The sequence below is a fragment of the Lissotriton helveticus genome, chromosome 10 (assembly GCF_964261635.1).
Source record: "Lissotriton helveticus chromosome 10, aLisHel1.1, whole genome shotgun sequence".
NCBI lineage: Eukaryota > Metazoa > Chordata > Amphibia > Caudata > Salamandridae > Lissotriton > Lissotriton helveticus.
This window is the reverse complement of record NC_136071.1, coordinates 519,953,411-519,970,232: the sequence shown is the minus strand read 5'-3', so window position 1 is coordinate 519,970,232 and position 16,822 is coordinate 519,953,411. Positions and strand designations below refer to the sequence as shown.

General features: G+C 41.9%; 1 protein-coding gene across 2 annotated transcripts in view; it reads right to left on the bottom strand.

Annotated features, from left to right (window-relative positions):
* The window catches only part of DNAAF8 (dynein axonemal assembly factor 8), a 1,081,381-nt gene that overhangs the window by 848,267 nt on the left and 216,292 nt on the right, over positions 1 to 16,822 (bottom strand). For both annotated transcript variants that reach the window (XM_078663036.1, XM_078663037.1), the window contains one exon: positions 8,566 to 8,722. In XM_078663036.1, coding sequence (XP_078519162.1) covers positions 8,566 to 8,722 — 157 coding nt within the window. The remainder of the gene's footprint in view (positions 1 to 8,565; positions 8,723 to 16,822) is intronic.

Sequence of the window (16,822 nt, the reverse complement as noted above, 5' to 3'; positions counted from 1 at the left end):
TTTGCTGCTTCACCTTTTATGTTGGCTAGTAATATAGCCGAGACCTGCTTGAAGTCTTTCAGTAATTTCATACCAAGAGTTAAAGCAGGTTCTGGACCGTATTCATCTTGAATTTGTTTTAGCACATCTGGTATTACCGAAATGGATGGAACACCGTGCGTTTTTGTGTAGATGGAAGCAAAGACTGTACCCCAAGTGTCACAGTCCTCAATGTGTGGTGCGATTCCCATTGGGAGACATATAGTCAGAATCCTGTGTTTTTCTAATGGGGTGGTGTCAGGAAACACCGCCTCTATTTGGGTGATTTTCTGTGCCAACCAGAATGGTATTTGTTCCCGTTTAGCTGGAACTTTACCTAGGCAGGATTGGATGTTCTGTGGTGTAATTTTATTTGTGTTCCCCTGGTGAGGGGTCAGCTGTGGTAGTTTAATCGCTGGCTGAATTGTTGAAGTCCGCATTACATACTGAACTAATTGTCTGTGAATTTTTAGTAGTTGTTTTAGCTGTATTAACAGCTCTGCTGCAGGCATTCTTTCGATGTCTGGATGTGGTGTGTATCCGGCTAGGACCGGCCACGTTGCTCCTGGTCTACCTAAAGGACCGAGCCTTGTAATGTGATTGTTATGTTTTAGGGCGCCATCAAATAAGAGCAAATGCTCTTGGAATTTGAGTGGTACTTCCACCTCCTCGAAAGGAGTGTACATTTCAGGAGGTTCCTCTACTTTGTAATAGTGGAAGTACTTTGTTACAGCATTCGCTGCTGGAAAATGTATCCATGTATAGTATACCTCTGTCTGCCGATACTCGTGTGCCTCAATTACGAATATGACTGTGCCACCTCTAGGTGTCAGTCCATTTTCTATAAGTTTTAAGGTTATAGATCTCCTTTTGGCGACCTGGATGAGTATTATATCCGGGTCTGCTGTTTGCATGGTAGCATCAGCATCTGCTATTTCAGTGGCTAATCTAATTGCCTCTCTTTCATCATCACTCTCTGCCATTTTACAGACAGGATGGTATTATGTTTGTTTGCAGATCAGGTTTCTTTATGGAAACAGAGATTAGATGCACAATATTCTGGAACTGTTTTATCCTTCTACGTTGACTAGACCAAGAACCATACATAGGAGTTTCCTCCTGCGAGGTTTTGGAGGATATAATAACCTTTCACCCACTCCAGACGTCTTTGGAGTATTTGGGAAAAGGGGTCTGAGTGAGAAAGCACGACTGAGTTACTCTAAATGTCTTACGTTAGTTTTATCGCCCTTTCCAAACGCGTTGGGCGCCATGTAGTGTAGCTCCTATCTTCCCAATAGGCTCTGCGCATTGGAATAGTACCTACAGCAGTAAAGGCCTAGACCAGACGTTAACTAGGTCTACTACTGTCGATACTAGACTTAATTTTTGGGTTTGCCAGCTAAGCTCAGAGTTCGCTAGAAACTTTCTCGAATGTTCAAGAGAGAATTACCTCCCCTGATTAGACAAGAAGGGATTTAGTTTCTGACAACCATAGAACATGACAACTTTGCTCTCCCCTAATCAAGAGTCAATCTCAAGAGTCGTGTGAGCACAAGGCAATTATTTTACTCAGTCAGTACGTGCATTCTTAGTCTCATCAGAATGTAGAGAAAAGGAAGAGACGGGCGTGTTCAATAAAAAGGTGTTATTTATTGATCAGTCTCTTTTCTCGTACAAGAGAAATGGATCGATATTATTGCAATACTTATAGTTAAGTAAAGTGCATACATTAAAAGCAATAGTATAAAATAATACTGTAAAAACATTGATATGGTTTCTGAGCCATATGATGTTTTAAAATGATTAAAATATATTTACATACACATATACATTTGACTAAACGTACTCAACTGGTGTTTCTAAATACGCTTACCCCGTGTACCTGACCTAAGTCTAATGCGTGGGCGGGAATAGAAAGTTACAGTTTAAGTTAAGTTTGTTTTTGCCAAGTGAATAACTAAAGAATTCTCTAGGATGGGTTATTCAGTTCTGTACCTGGAATTTAGGATGGATGAGGAATGGTATCTCGTTCTCTGCTCTCGATATTCCAGGCTGCCTGCGAGGGCTACCCGGAAGCGCCGGTGCTGGGTCTCTCGGCTTGAGATAGCAGCGCGTCTCTCAGCGCGTCAGGAAGGCGGGGCTGTTGCCTGCGGGGTCTGCTTCTGCTCTCGGCTTCGGCAAGTATGGCTGCTCCGTCTTGTCACCAAGCGTGTGTTTGCATAGGGCAAGGTCGGCAATATTTATACTTTAAAGGTGCCGGGATTGACGTAAGGATGGACATAGGTACGTCAATAAAGATGTCATACGACTTGCTCGTTAGCACATTCTTTTGCAAAAGTTCTCTGTGAAATCAAAACAATGGCCGCACGGATTGTCCAGGTTGTCATAGGTTTGATTTGTTATGAGAACGTCGTATGCCTTATCAGGGGCTGGAGGAATGTCGCTTGTCTAATTAGATCTCAAGCGTTATGACCTAATCAGATAACACGTTCCTGTGCCGTAGTGTGACTGCGTCAGATAACGGTATCTGCATCATGGGGGCTTTCTTGCCTCATGGGCTGACTGTTAGTTAACTAGCTAGTTAGTTTAACCAGAATAGGGTCAGGAATAGGGGGATCGATTCAGAACCTATAGAAATACACGACACAACCAACCCTGATATCTAAGGACGGCTGCTCCAGTGAGCTGACGAAAAGCCTGGGAAGCCATATCTATGGCACATTAATAATCTCTGAGGCAGAGCTTTCTCCTTCTAACAATATCTTTCCCTCCTCTAGCCTTTTGTCTTCTGGAAGAAGATCCACATATGGGGCGGTATAGGACCACATTTGGCAGTCGTATCTTCCTAATATCGCCAGTGTGATGGTCTCGCACACAGTAGTACCTGAGGTGATGGTAAACCACTTGCCGATGTTATCAAGGCACCTACCTTCTTTATCTGGCTAGTGGAGCGGTGATAGGAGCTGAAGGATTCCTTGACCTCCGTTGTGCAGCTTGAGTAATCACAGAGTCAGGTTTCAAATGTCCTACCAGACAAGCTGGTGCATCATCAGAAGCCTTGTATTTCTTGTCTATTCTAGGTAAAACTGCAATAACTATAGCAGATGTTCTCATGATTTTCACACCTTCCTCTCAAATATAGTCTATTAAAGGGATTGCCCTCACAGGCTTCTAAGATTGGTCTTTAAAATCGTAAAGAAAACAGTCAGACTGCTTGACTGTCATCAGTAGCTGAAAGCAAGAGGCTGCTTTTCTATTAATACGTGGAAACCGCCAAGGTCCTCTAGTGGAGAATCCGCTGTTTGAGTTACTGGAGAAGCAGGCATCAAAATGATGTAGTCTTCCCACTCATTGGCGGCTGGTCTAGCACTTTGAATTACGCCTTGCTCCACATCTTCATCATCAGAGGTGTCATGCTGTTGCAGAGGTAAAACACTACCTGTTCCTGGCAACCCTCTAGGTAGAGGATCAAACAAGTGGGGCAGAGATGCAGGTGGAGGTGGAAGTGCACTCGTCGATTAAAGAAAACATGTACAATAATCCTGCTACATGGCTTGGAAATCTTGAACTAATGCAACAGAAAGTGAACCATTGGCTCATGAGCAGGTTCCATATATTTTAGTTTAGTATGCTGATTATGAAACTCCCGTTGATAATGGCCCTTATAGTCATATTCATCATCATCCTGATACTTGACATGAAGCTGAGAAGGATGGTGAGTAGGGTCAAACATGTCATCCTCATCTTACTCTTCCAAAAAGATTGAAGGAGGTAAAGGTGAAATAACTGAAAGATTTTGAAGAAAATGCATCATCAACCGTTTCATCAACAAGAACGTCGTTGATGGATGAAGAGGAGTTAGTTGTAACGTCAACAGTCTTTTAAGGCGAGGGTGTAGCATGCATCGTCGTCAGTTTCGTTGGCGGCAGTAGTGTCTGTGTCGTCGACGAGGACATAATGGGCATTGACTACGAAATTAGCGCCGTAGATGCACAAAAAGGTGGTCGTCGACGGAGCAAGCATCGTCGACAAGGATGTTGACGTCAACTATGTAGGGATCGTCGACAAGGAACTTGTCTGAGGTGAGGGTATCTTCGCCGACGGTACAGGTATCGTCGATGGAGTCGCTGTCGACGGTAAATCAGAAACCTTCGTCGACTGTAGTTTTTTTGACGAGGAGAGCGTTGACGACGATGGAGGGGAAATATGTCCTGGTGGTGATTTCTGCATCGACAGGGACCAAGAGGAAGGTGCCATCGACGCCACAAGTATTTTGAGGCTGTAATTTTATAGTAGAGTGCTCTGAAGAGGTTTTCTCCTGTTTTGAGGTCAGATGGGTTTTCTCCTTAGCAGAAAATTAACGCTTTCATTTTTGTGAGGGACCTCCTGCTTCATGATGAGATTTTCTAGAAGCTTTTTTATTGATCCCAGGAGAGTTCTGTGATCTCTCTCTCCTTTTTAGGTCTTGCCTGAGCCAGCGCATGCGCTACTCTGCGAGACATTTAGTAAGTGGGGTTTTCAAAGTGCTACCACACGCTTTTGCTGGCCTAGCGCTTACGGTTACACACGAGTGCACAGGCGCAGACGCCAGCTTTCAGCGCCTGAGGCGCCATCTGGAGCGCGATCACTTTCACTTTTGCTGCGATCACTTTCACTTTTGTGCACACGCACACAACTCCCGTCCGCATGTCTTGCTTGTTGCACAGCCAATGCTTGTTATATTTCCTTTTTGCGCGCAAACAGCTCCTGGGCTTATTTTCTTATTTAAACTTTCAGCGCGCCACTCACGGGACGCAGCATTAACGCTCATGGCTTGTTATTAATTAGCAGCAGCAGAGAGGACAGGCTGCATTCTCGTTTTATTTAAACTTTCAGCGCGCCACTTGCGGGGCGCTGCATTAATGCTCATGGCTTGTTATTAATTAGCAGCAGCAGCGAGGGCAGACTGCATTCTCGTCTCAGGTTACTTGTTTTGCTTAAAATCCTGAACAGCGCCACATGAAGGCTAAACCTGAAGCCTCACTTAAGTGTGCCGATTCCACCACACCACTGATGCACTCACCCTTCCTTCTGTGTAGCTCCCGTAGGTAATTGACCCATCAGACACCTCTTACGACCTTCCTGGAAGTGATTAATGAGATATTTTATTGCTCTTTATGACTCTTATAAAGTCTCTGTTTTCCTCCCTGCCGGCAAACTGACGTTTGGCAACCGCAGCGTCGGAGCCACAGATACGTCAGACCTCAGCCGGGCATTTCCACACACACTTGCTCGAACTGACACACGAGGAGCGCATTCAGGCCGTCGTAAATGCGGGAACTACGGAAGCTGTGTCCCACACCAAAAGCAGGAGTGGGAGGTATTTCTCCTGTATCCCATTGATTCTTGACGCGTGGGGCAGCACTTGACCTCCTGTGCCCGGCTGCGGCTCACCAGGAACTCCAATCATCACTCTGTTTTGATCAGTGTGAGATCCGCCGGTGGGTGAAGCAAATTCCCTAATCGTCACCAAATGCAGAAAGTGTAGTAGGCTCACACCATTATCTGCTTCAAATGTGTTTTATTCTTAATAGGCTTCACCCACGACATGGAACGACTCTCTGGTCTGAAGGTCGAACCGCAACTGCCCGCCATTCGAACCTTTCTACCAGAGTTTGCTCCATGCGCAGGTACACAACTGAATCACAACACTGAACGAACATTCCAATACAATCCCAATACTACATGTGCACCCAGGGCACCTTCGGGCAGGAGAAGTCCGATGCTAACCCTACAATGCTTCCCACGGTGGACGAGTCCTTCTTTCCACCTGTCTGCAGTCTCCCGCTCACACCCTGCCCTCACTCACTTCTCTATATGTAAACGACCCCCCTCAAACATCCTATGATTCCACTTAATCTCCCCGGAGTAAAAAAAAAATTAATCTCACCAAGTGTAATGTAATTGGTGCTTGTGCAAAGCGATGCAATGCCCGTGGGCAGAGGCTGTGCTATATAAATTGTAAAAAACAAAAAAAGTACAGGCCCGATTTACATAAATCAACATGCACACTTAGTAAATAAAGGGCAATTCAAATGCTCCAAAGAGGGCCCATCTCCAGAAATATCATTAATATTACATTGTAAATCAAAATCTTATTTTACTATAACGTTTTTGTCCTGGCTGGCACGCGCATTTGTAAAATGTCAGCTCTTCTGTGGAGCATTAATGCAGTCTGGCTTCAAGCTATTAAAAAGACAGTGACAACGGCTCTAGTTATACGACACCTCACCTGCCGAGTAGAGGCGCAGCCATTCACAGCTATAAAATCTCTCACAGGTTGGGCATGAGCAGAGACATTTTAGAGCTCACAACATTAATTTGGGCATTAAGGGTTGCTACACACGGTAGCAGCATGCCATCTGGAAGAAGACCAAAAAAAAGATGTGATTTCTTTTTCTTTTTAATTAAATAGTCGTTTTTTTTTTTTTAAAGGCAACTATATCACATTTCAATCGCTTTTAAACACCAAGGGCCAGATGTAGGTAATTCCGATTTACCTACTCTTAAATACCGAATCATACCGATTCGGTATTTAAGATTAGGTAAATTGGAAGTAGGCAGATGTAGGTCATTTTTCTTTTACAATTACCGATTCTGTAAGATTCGGTATTTACCGATTCGGTAAATACCGAATCGGTATTTCCTATTGATTCCTATGGGCCTTGAAGCCCATAGAAATCAATGGGAAATACCGAATCGGTATTTACAGATTCGGTAAATACCGAATCCTGGCAGGGGGAACGGGGTGTCACTTTGACACCCTGTAGCACCCCAATTGCAGGCTTTTGTGCCATGTGGCACACATACATGCCCTAAGGGCACGTCTGTGTGTCACATGGCATAGGTGTACATGCACAGATGTGCATGTACACTGGAATTCGGTATTTTACCACCCAATAGGATTGTGTGGTAAATACCGACTCCTAAAGGGCCTGTGGCACTCTTTGAAGTGCCAGCTACATCTGGATTTACCGAATCGGTAAATATACCGATTCTGTATTTTACCGAATCGGTATATTTCCCGATTCGGTAAATTTACCGAATCGGTAAAATGTATGCCCCCTACATTAGAAAATCCTAATACCGGTCAGTAACGGCCGAATTCGGCCGTTACCAACCGGTATTAGGGCTCCTACATCTGGCCCCAAATGTTTTCGCTCTTTTTTATATAGTTTATTTCTTATATTTTTGTGAGATGGTACATCTACTTCTCAATACATTGCTGCAAAGCCCACTGCGTTGGTGACTTCGAACTCTTACTTAACAAGCATTTGCAATGCAATAGGTCTCGCATTTATGCAAGTTTGAGCTATTGACATTGCAAATAACAATGCTTTTTATTTTTGCTTTTAAAACAAATAAAAGGCGTCATTTACAATGCCAATAGCTTAAACATGTGTAAATGCGAGACCTATTGCATTGCAAATGCTTGTTGATTTTTCCAGCGAGGTATGTGAGGCAGAGCTTTCCCCATTCTCAGAGGCTACATTAGATTTTCTTTTAAGTCTCTGCATCCAAATTAACAACCACCCTATCATTAAGGGTTTTGGTTGAAAAAGTGCTACAATTTTTGCAGTACTTTATTTTGTGTTTAGGATCCACACAGTAAATACAGTTCTTATGGGGCTCTTCAGACTGGACCCTCTTCTTACCACACGACCTGAAGAGACCTTTCTTTGAAGAATCTGACATTTTCTAGAAGAAATATGACGTTTGAAGGAAAGACTGAACAAAGCTCAGAGAGACTCCCTGTCACATGACGTGCGGTAGAAAATATGATTCATTGCTTATTAGCCTATGATAGTATTATCTACTGCTTTTATAATGATACCGTAGGACTCCCACTAGAAGGACGAGGATGATTAAAGCATGTGAATCTATGAAAGATACAATACTGGAGAACATCTGCCTGCATACCAAGAAGTCCGTTTGTAAAAATAATGGTCTCATATTCCTCAATGCAAGATTTCTCCAGGGACTTTGATAAAACATGGAACTGCTTTAAGCGCACTTTAATAAGAAGAAAAAGAGCCATACAGCAAGAAGAAAGGCAATGTGTGAAGGTGTAGTCTCCCTCTACATTCACAGGACTATCCTTTCGCAATCCTTTTCAATCCAAATAATTGACTAACCTATCCACCACTTAAATCACTTTCATATCTCACTATACTAATTCAACACTAATCCTTTATGGGTTCCGAAGTAGCGTGCTACTCGCTGAAAAAGTACTTTGACACCTCATCAGAGGTAGTAAGCGCTATTTAAATGCAATTAAAATATAATACAATATATTACAATACAGGAGATTAGGGACACACTGTGACAGTGCAATGTCATCATTATTATCAACATCAGCAATGTCTATCCTCTGGGCAATGTAAGGAGAAAGTAAGTGGAGTGTTGTAGAAATATCATCTTCCCAGAAAGAACATACATATTAAGAAGGTCTAGGTTCCATTTTGAAAAATGGAAATACAATCCAAGAAACCAGAAAAATGTACCAACCTATTTTTGTCCTGGTCTTTCTCTGGGCTAGTCTTGTTGGACACCATCTGAGTACTGGCAGAATCTCTGCGGGTGTAGGATGTAGCCAGGGATTGCCTTGCACATAATAGTTCCAGCTGCTCCATAACTCTTGCTTCAGATCTCAAAGGAGTGCAGTCTGCAAACAAAGTCATGAAAAGAGAGGGTAGGTTTGGATCATCTAATGGATTCTGTGATGTTGCCGCCCTCGGTCTAACACTTTCTACAGTAACAGATTTTGGAAATGTGATTTATCTATCGATATACGCCTTACTCGTACTTTTACCTCCTGTGTTTTGGGATGGAGAACTCATGTAGAACCACATAATGAGGCCAGCAAACCCATTGATTTTACAAAAGTAAATACAAGTATTTATTTTTAAAAATGCAAAAAATTTTAGACGTTTAAAATAAAAGTGTACAAAACGTTGTTAATAAGAAATTTAAAAATGTACTTGAAACTCAAGTACTTCTAGTTTATAGGAACCTTGATATTACTACCTTCTGGCTACCTCAAGCCAGATGTAGAGTGGAAGGCTCTGCATACAAAGAACTGGGCCACACCCCTCAATTAATTATTTTTACGCCATGCTTCCAGGCAAAAGAAATGTTTGAAAGGAGTAGAATGTCTGGTGAGACAGAAGAAACTAAGGAAGAGGAGGGAGACTACATCAGTAGAGAACATGGAAAGATAGAACTGGCAATACAATGGAAAAGGCAGCTTTACTCGGATGTTTGCAGCTGTCAACCTACACTGCCAGAGGCACTAAAGGCACTAAAGAAACAGCAAAGTATAAACGGGTGGGAGCAGAACTTAAACATGGTGGAACCTGTGCAAAAGGACCTGCTAGAGCAGTGCAATGGTCAGGCAACAGAGGGATGAAAGAGTGCCTCTGAGGACATGGGGCTGTTCAAAAATGCCACTTTAACTCCAAAAGAAGCAGCTAAATTACAATGCTGTCTCCCATGCAGAGAAATGTATAGGAAAATATAATCTATAAGGGTACATAACACAAGCGATTTACATTCACTCTTTATTGCGAACTATACGAAATCCTTGGAAGAGATAAAAACGGTTGCTTTAGTTGGGAAAACATGTACATATCATGACTGGGAAGAATTATTAGAATTTAAATGACTATACTAGCAAGACTTTCATCTCATCCAGGAGCTGATCATGTAAGAACCAAACCACAATCTAGATAACGGTTGACAAAATGCATCACATGTGCATGAGCTTGTCAGACAAGAACCTAGGAGTGGTGGACCCATAAATATTTGAATACTGTAGAGTAACTGATCAGCCAGGTCCGGATATCAGAAGAAGGTAATTACATAGTTCAAAATTTGACTCCATGACCAAGAAGGATCTATACACTAGTAAAGAAGAGAAAACAAACTGAGATCTAGGTTTATAACATTTGAGGATTGCTATTCTCTCCTTCATTGCAACCACTGGGCATATGTTATAAAGACTGTGAAGCTGCTGCTCAAAACCTCACTGGAGAAGAAAACCTGCCTGCCTTCTGAAAAAACTGGACTATGACTCTCAGGAGCAATGACATAATCAAGAATTCCTGAAGACATTGTTTTGTTCTCATACTAAGGGATGCACACTTCAATCATTGGATGGTGCATTCTGATGGCCACTTATGGGTTTTGTAGATGTATTTGTATACTAGGAGATGAACTGCCCACATTCCATTGTGTATATCTGAACTCTCACTGAAGTTAAATACCATTTGGAGAAACCGACAAAACTTTTACTTTAGACTTTGAAGTGTACCCTTGCTTTGTCGATGTGCATATTACTTGGGAGTGTATTTGCTGTTTTTACAGGAGTGGCTACTACTTTCCAATATCCGAGCATTTCTGAACATGTGTGTGGATCCTAAATCCCCCCCTATCTTAATAAAAATAAAACACTTACTACACTTTGACCTTGTTAACTATCATCTTCTGCAGTTCTGTATTCTCCTGGAGTACGCCCTGCCGTGCAGCCAGGACGAGGCACCAGTAAACACTTCCAGGGTGCAACTCGAAGTGACTAGGATATTCTCCATGGCAGTTTAGTGTTTATCGAAAAAATCAAATATGTCCATTAAAACCGACCAGTGCAGACATCTGCATGGTTTCTTGTGGTAGTGAGTTATCAGCGTGCATCACGTGGGGCTCCGCGCGATGCACGCACATGGTGTTTTCCTTCAAATGTATTATTCTCGTGCTGCGCACGTTCATCTTGTTTCTCAAATGCATTGTCCTTGTGCGGTGTGTCCACTCAGCGGTAGGCCTTCAACGTATGTTCAGTCTCCGTTGGGCTTTCTGCTGGCTGGACGTATCGCAACCTGGGTGGATATGTTTATCGAAATAAACGTACCTTTGGATATACTTCTACTGCTTTGTGGACTTCCTATCTTCATGTAACATCTGGCGACGATCAGGAAATTCTCCACCCACACCCACGCAAGAGGATTCGTGATTTTCACCATTTTCACTTCGTGAAGACGTCCCTGCCTCCGGTCTGTCTCAAGTTATTTTCACATTAAAGAGTATTCTACTAGGATTATCTAAGGTACGTTCAAATGGTTGAAGAAGCGTGATTGGTCCGGCCTGAAGCCTATTTAAAAAGACTTTTGTCTTATTTTTCTGATTGGCTGTTGGTTTCTTATAGACTATTGGCCGTCGGAATTTGCTTGTGACTCAAACCGTCTATGATTGGATATTGGTTGGTGACTTTACCATTGGATCCAAGAGTTTAATTACCCAACCCGAGTAAAATTGGATGTCGAATCGTCATTTCAATTGGATGTTGGTTTGCAATTGAATTGGTTCCAAGTAATTGTTCACCTGTCTACATCAATTTGTGTTTTCGACCATTTTCGGAGTAACTTCAGCGATACATACGCTTACTCTAATTTGGTGTGCCCCACTCTGAACTTTACCAAGGTGGTTCTGCGATTTGAGGTTCACAAGCGCGTTACTACAGCGACGCGCACGCTTTCATTTTTAATATTGTCAGCCGCTCTGAACTTTACAGAGGTGGTTCTTCGATTTGAGGTTTGCAAGCGCCTTAGTACAGCGACGCGCACGCTTCCATGTTGTCAGCATTCCTCAGCGTGTTACTACAGCGATGCGCACGCTTGGATTGACATTGTTGAGATTTTATTGCGCATCTATTAAGTGACGCGCACGCTTTAGTTGTTTACAACTGACATTTTATTGTGAATTTTTACAGAAACGTTTTATGTCTGAGTAAAATACCTTAAATTCTTTCATCTGTTTATTTTAAGGTATTACAACATACAACATGATACAGGTACAGTAAACTGTCTTTATCTTGCAGTGCATAATATTGATTTTCCTAATGTTTATATTTTGTCAATAATTTGTCTAGACACAGTGTCAGCTTGACTATATAATTCTGTCCTACGTTTCCAGTGATAATTGTGTCATTAGTATTGAGGTGCTTTTATTTGCACATTGAACTTCACTTCAATTTGTTGATTATGGCTAACCTGCAGTTACAACAAATTACACAACCACCACCATTTTTAAGTAAGCCTGGTAGTCCTGACATAATCTGGAAGGAGTGGTTTGCACTTTTTCAAAATCATCTTGTAGCTATTGACGCTGCTGCTTACTCTCCTGCACGTAAGTTCTCAATTTTATTTGGGTGTCTTGGCCAAGCTGCTCAAAGGATTTTTAAGAGTGTTACTCCCATTCCTCCTCCTACTTTTCAGTCCGGGGATCAACGTTGGAATGTCTATCAAGAAGCAGTTGCACGTTTAAAAAAGCAGTTCTCAAAGGACCCAAACATTATGTTAGAGTGTCACAATTTTTACACTAGAAAGCAGAGAGAGGAGGAGAAAGTTGAAGAGTGTATCTCTGCCCTTAGAGTTTTGGCCACAACATTTGCTTTTGGTCCATTGTCTGATAACTATATTAGAGAACAGTTCGTATTTGGGGATGCAAGAATCCTTCATTAAATAAAGTTATTGATCTCGCCTTGAGTATTGAACGTTCAACACTTACCAGCAAGGTGATGTCTGATTCCGTGAAGAGCGGAATTAATTTAGTTAATGCTAATGACTGTTGTCAAGACAACCCGGTTTGTTCAGTAAGTGTTAAGAACAGGATTGTAAATTTTAATCAAAAGAAACAAAATACATTCTGTTATAGGTGTGGATCTAAAACTCATATTGGGAATTTCCAAGGTTGTCCTTCTATTAACAAACGATGTGTTATTTGTAAAAAAGTAGGGCATTTTCAAGGGGTGTGTAGAAATGTAAAAAAAACCACCTAATGTAAATTATATTGGCGCAGAAGTGGAGTATTGCAATAACTCTATCAGCAATATAGTGGTTACCTTAGACTGTGATGATGAAATCGACGATATCAAAGGTCCATTGTGTTCAGCAATAATTGATAATGTTCCTTTACAGGTTATGGCTGATTCGGGATCACCTTTCACAATTTTGAGGGATTCCACCTTTTATGAGTTGTGGAAAAGGAAGGTTGATTTATTACAGTCCGATAGTAATCCAAAAGCCTTTGGTGAAAAGGATATTAACATGATTGGTTATTTTACGGGTCTTGTTCAATGTCTAGGTAGAGAAACCACAACGAAGATTTATGTTGCTGAGAAAGGGAAAAATATAGTTGGGTGGAAAGATCTTGCTCGCATGGGATTGCACCTAGTTCCCGGCGATGACAATCCTATCAAAGTCAGGAATCTGAGTGTTTCTAGTATTGATTGTGACTCAGATTCGCTTGCTTTAAAAAAAATTATTGATGAGTTCAAACCTGTTTTTGGTAACAACGTTGGCAGCGAGAGAGGTTTTGAGCATGAGATCAGGTTAGTTCCAGGAGTGTAACCCATCGCACATAAGGTTCGATCTGTTCCCCAGAGCGTTTGTGGGGAATTGGAGGGTTCGTTAAAAGATCTATGTAGTCAGGGCATCATTGAGCCTGTCGACTCTTCCCAATGGGTCACTACCATCGTAGTCGCTCGCAAAAAGTCTGGCGAGATTAGGCTTTGTGCGGACTTACGCGCTTTAAACAAAAACATTATCATAGATTGTCACCCCCTGCCAAAAATTCAGGAGCTTCTCGCGAATCTAGGTGGCGCCAAATGGTTTTCTCTGATTGACTTAAAATCAGCATACCATCAGGTCGCATTGTCAAAAGAATCCCAAGAATTGACTACTTTTATTACCCCTTTTGGCGCGTATACATTTTTGCGCCTCCCCTTTGGTTTAGCGTCTGCTGGAAGTGTTTTCCAGAAACTCATGGATTCTCTTTTTCGCGGGGTCAGGGGTGTTCAAGCATACCTTGACGACATTTTAATTTTCGCAAAATCTTTGGATGAACACAACTTAATATTGAGACATGTGCTTGATATCCTGATGTCCAAAGATATGACTGTGCGTAGTGATAAGTGCAAGTTTGCGGAAAGAGAGTTGGAATATTTGGGTCACACCGTTTCTCACGAAGGAATTTAGCCGAAATTTTCAGTAATCAGGGCCATTGTAGATGCTAAACACCCTACTGATAAAGATTCTCTCTGTTCTTTTCTCGGTCTGGCGGAATACTACGCTAGGTTTGTTCCTTCCTATTCCCAATTAGTCGAACGTCTACGTGTGTTATTGAAGAAGGGTTGTAGTTTCGTTTGGTCCCACGAAATGGACAAAGCCTTTGACGAGGTTAAGAAAATAATTGTGTCCGCCAAGGCTCTTCATGCCTTTAGAGATGATTGTACTTCAATCATAACGGTTGATGCCAGCATGTCTGGTCTCGGGGCAGTAGTTACTCAGAGGGTGGAAGGCCACGAACAAACTGTTGCCTTCGCTTCAAGGTCCCTTAAGCCGTTTGAAACAAAGTACAGTACTATTGAGCGTGAAGCATTAGCCTGCTCTTGGGCTGTACAAAAGTTCAGAACATATATTTGTGGTCGGAGATTTGAACTAGTTACTGACCACAAGCCCTTGATTTACATTTTTAATAAGGTAGGTTCTTCTTGTATGTCAGCTAGGTTAATGAGGCTTGTTTCAAAGTTACAAGAATTTCATTTCGAGGTCAAACATATCCAGGGCGGGAAAAATTTCCGTGCTGACTGCCTTTCTAGGTTATCCATGGTAAAAGACGATGAGGAGGATATTCCCACAGAGGATATCGAATATGTTGCTGTGATTGACGCAGTGAGTGAAGTGAGTTTAGTTGTGTCTGAATCGGAGTGGAAGTCCGCTAGTGGAAGGGATTCTGTTTTGAATAAGGTCATTGATTTTTCAACTCGTTTCTGGCCTGAGCCTAGGACTTTAGAGGGTGAGTTGCGTAAATTTGCCCAGGTATCGGAAGAACTTTCTGTTGAGAATGGAATAGTCCGCAGAGGGGACAAATGTATTCCTCCTTTCGATTTACGTAGCACGATCATCGATAAGGCTCATCAAGGGCATTTAGGAGTTACCAAAACTGTCATGAGAATTAAACGTCATTACTGGTGGCCCTCTTTAGAAGAACAGGTTTGGAGACTAATTGATTCTTGTCCTGAATGCCTTTTATCGGACAAGCATTGGCGTACGTTGAAAGTTCCCTTACATCCAACTGAATTTCCCATTAAAGCGTGGGAGAAAGTTGGTATAGATTTTTCAGGGCCATATTCTTTGTTCGAATAGGATAACAGATATGTAATTTTACTTGTTGACTATTATTCAAAATGGATGTACCATGAATTTGTTAAGGCCCCTGATTCTGTCTTTCTTGAAGAACATTTTTGATGTAGAAGGTGCCCCGAGTGTGATTGTGACTGATAATGGTACACATTTCACTTCAGATAAAATGTGCAAATTCTTAAAAGATTTGGATATTAAACAATTGAAAGTTGCTTTGTACTCTCCTTCATCGAATGGATTGGTGGAGAGAGCGAATAAGGTGATTAAGGAGGGTATTCAAACAGCTTTATCATGCAGACTTAATGTGGTGGATTTTATAAAGGACAAAGTTTGGCATTATAACATAGCACTGCATTGTACCACAGGGTTACCTCCATTTTCTTTGTTGAGGAACAGGGAAGTTCATTCAAATTTGTTTCCTGTTTGGCTGAGGAATATGTCTAACGAAAACGGTATTGACTTGAGTGCTGTGCGGAAGAAAGTAGAGGTCAAACAAACTCATGAAAAAAAATTTAATAAAAAATCCAGTCCTATTCATAGTGACATTGTTGTGGGGGACTGGGTTTTAATAAGGAAACCGGATAGAGTAAAAAAAGGGGAGTCAAAATTTTATGTGCCAGCCCAAGTTCTCAAAGTCAGTAAAGGCGCTGCATTTGTGGATGGTAAGGGTTGGTGGAACAAGCGTCATCTGGCAAAAGTTTCCCAGCGTCAAGTAGGAATTATGCAAGATAGACGGGGTGAAACTTATGAAGGATTGGATTGAAGTCATTGGCTGGATGCTCCAGTGAATCACTCTGCTCCTATTCCTGTTGGAGGTTCTCAGAACCATTCTAACACTTATTCTAATGTACAATCTAATGTTCAAAATGTTACTTTATGTTCTTCTCGAGGCAGAAACATTAGAGTTCCCCAAAAATTTGAGGATTTTGTGAGATTCTGAATATCTTAGGTTTCTATGTTCATTTGTTTTTTTGTTGTAAGGGGGAAGGTGATGTGGTAGTGAGTTATCAGCGTGCATAGCGTGGGGCTCCGCACGATGCACGCACATGGTGTTTTCCTTCAAATGTATTATTTTCGTGCTGCGCATGTTCATGTTGTTTCTCAAATGCATTGTTCTTGTGCGGTGTGTCCACTCAGCGGTAGGCCTTCAACGTATGTTCAGTCACCGTTGGGCTTTCTGCTGGCTGGATGCATCGCAACCTGGGTGGAGATGTTTATCAAAATAAACTTACCTTTGGATATACTTCTACTGCTTTGTGGACTTCCTTTCTTCATGTAACATTTCTAAAGGTCCCAGCTAGGAATCGCCCAGAGTCAACTCACCCAACAGCCTTCCGAGAAAATTCAAATGAACCCGGTTAAACGCATTATCGAAAACACTTGCAATCACTGCCTGAAGGCGATTCACTTGGTGTGAGCATTTTAAATTATCATTTCTCACTGTTGAAATGTGTGGCGCATACGCTGCAGTGTGTAAAGTCTAATAGCTACTTCTGTTGAAGAGTTTCCGGAGTACATTCGAGAAGCGTCACAATACATTGTTGCCTTATGCTCCCGACCTGTCTCTGGAC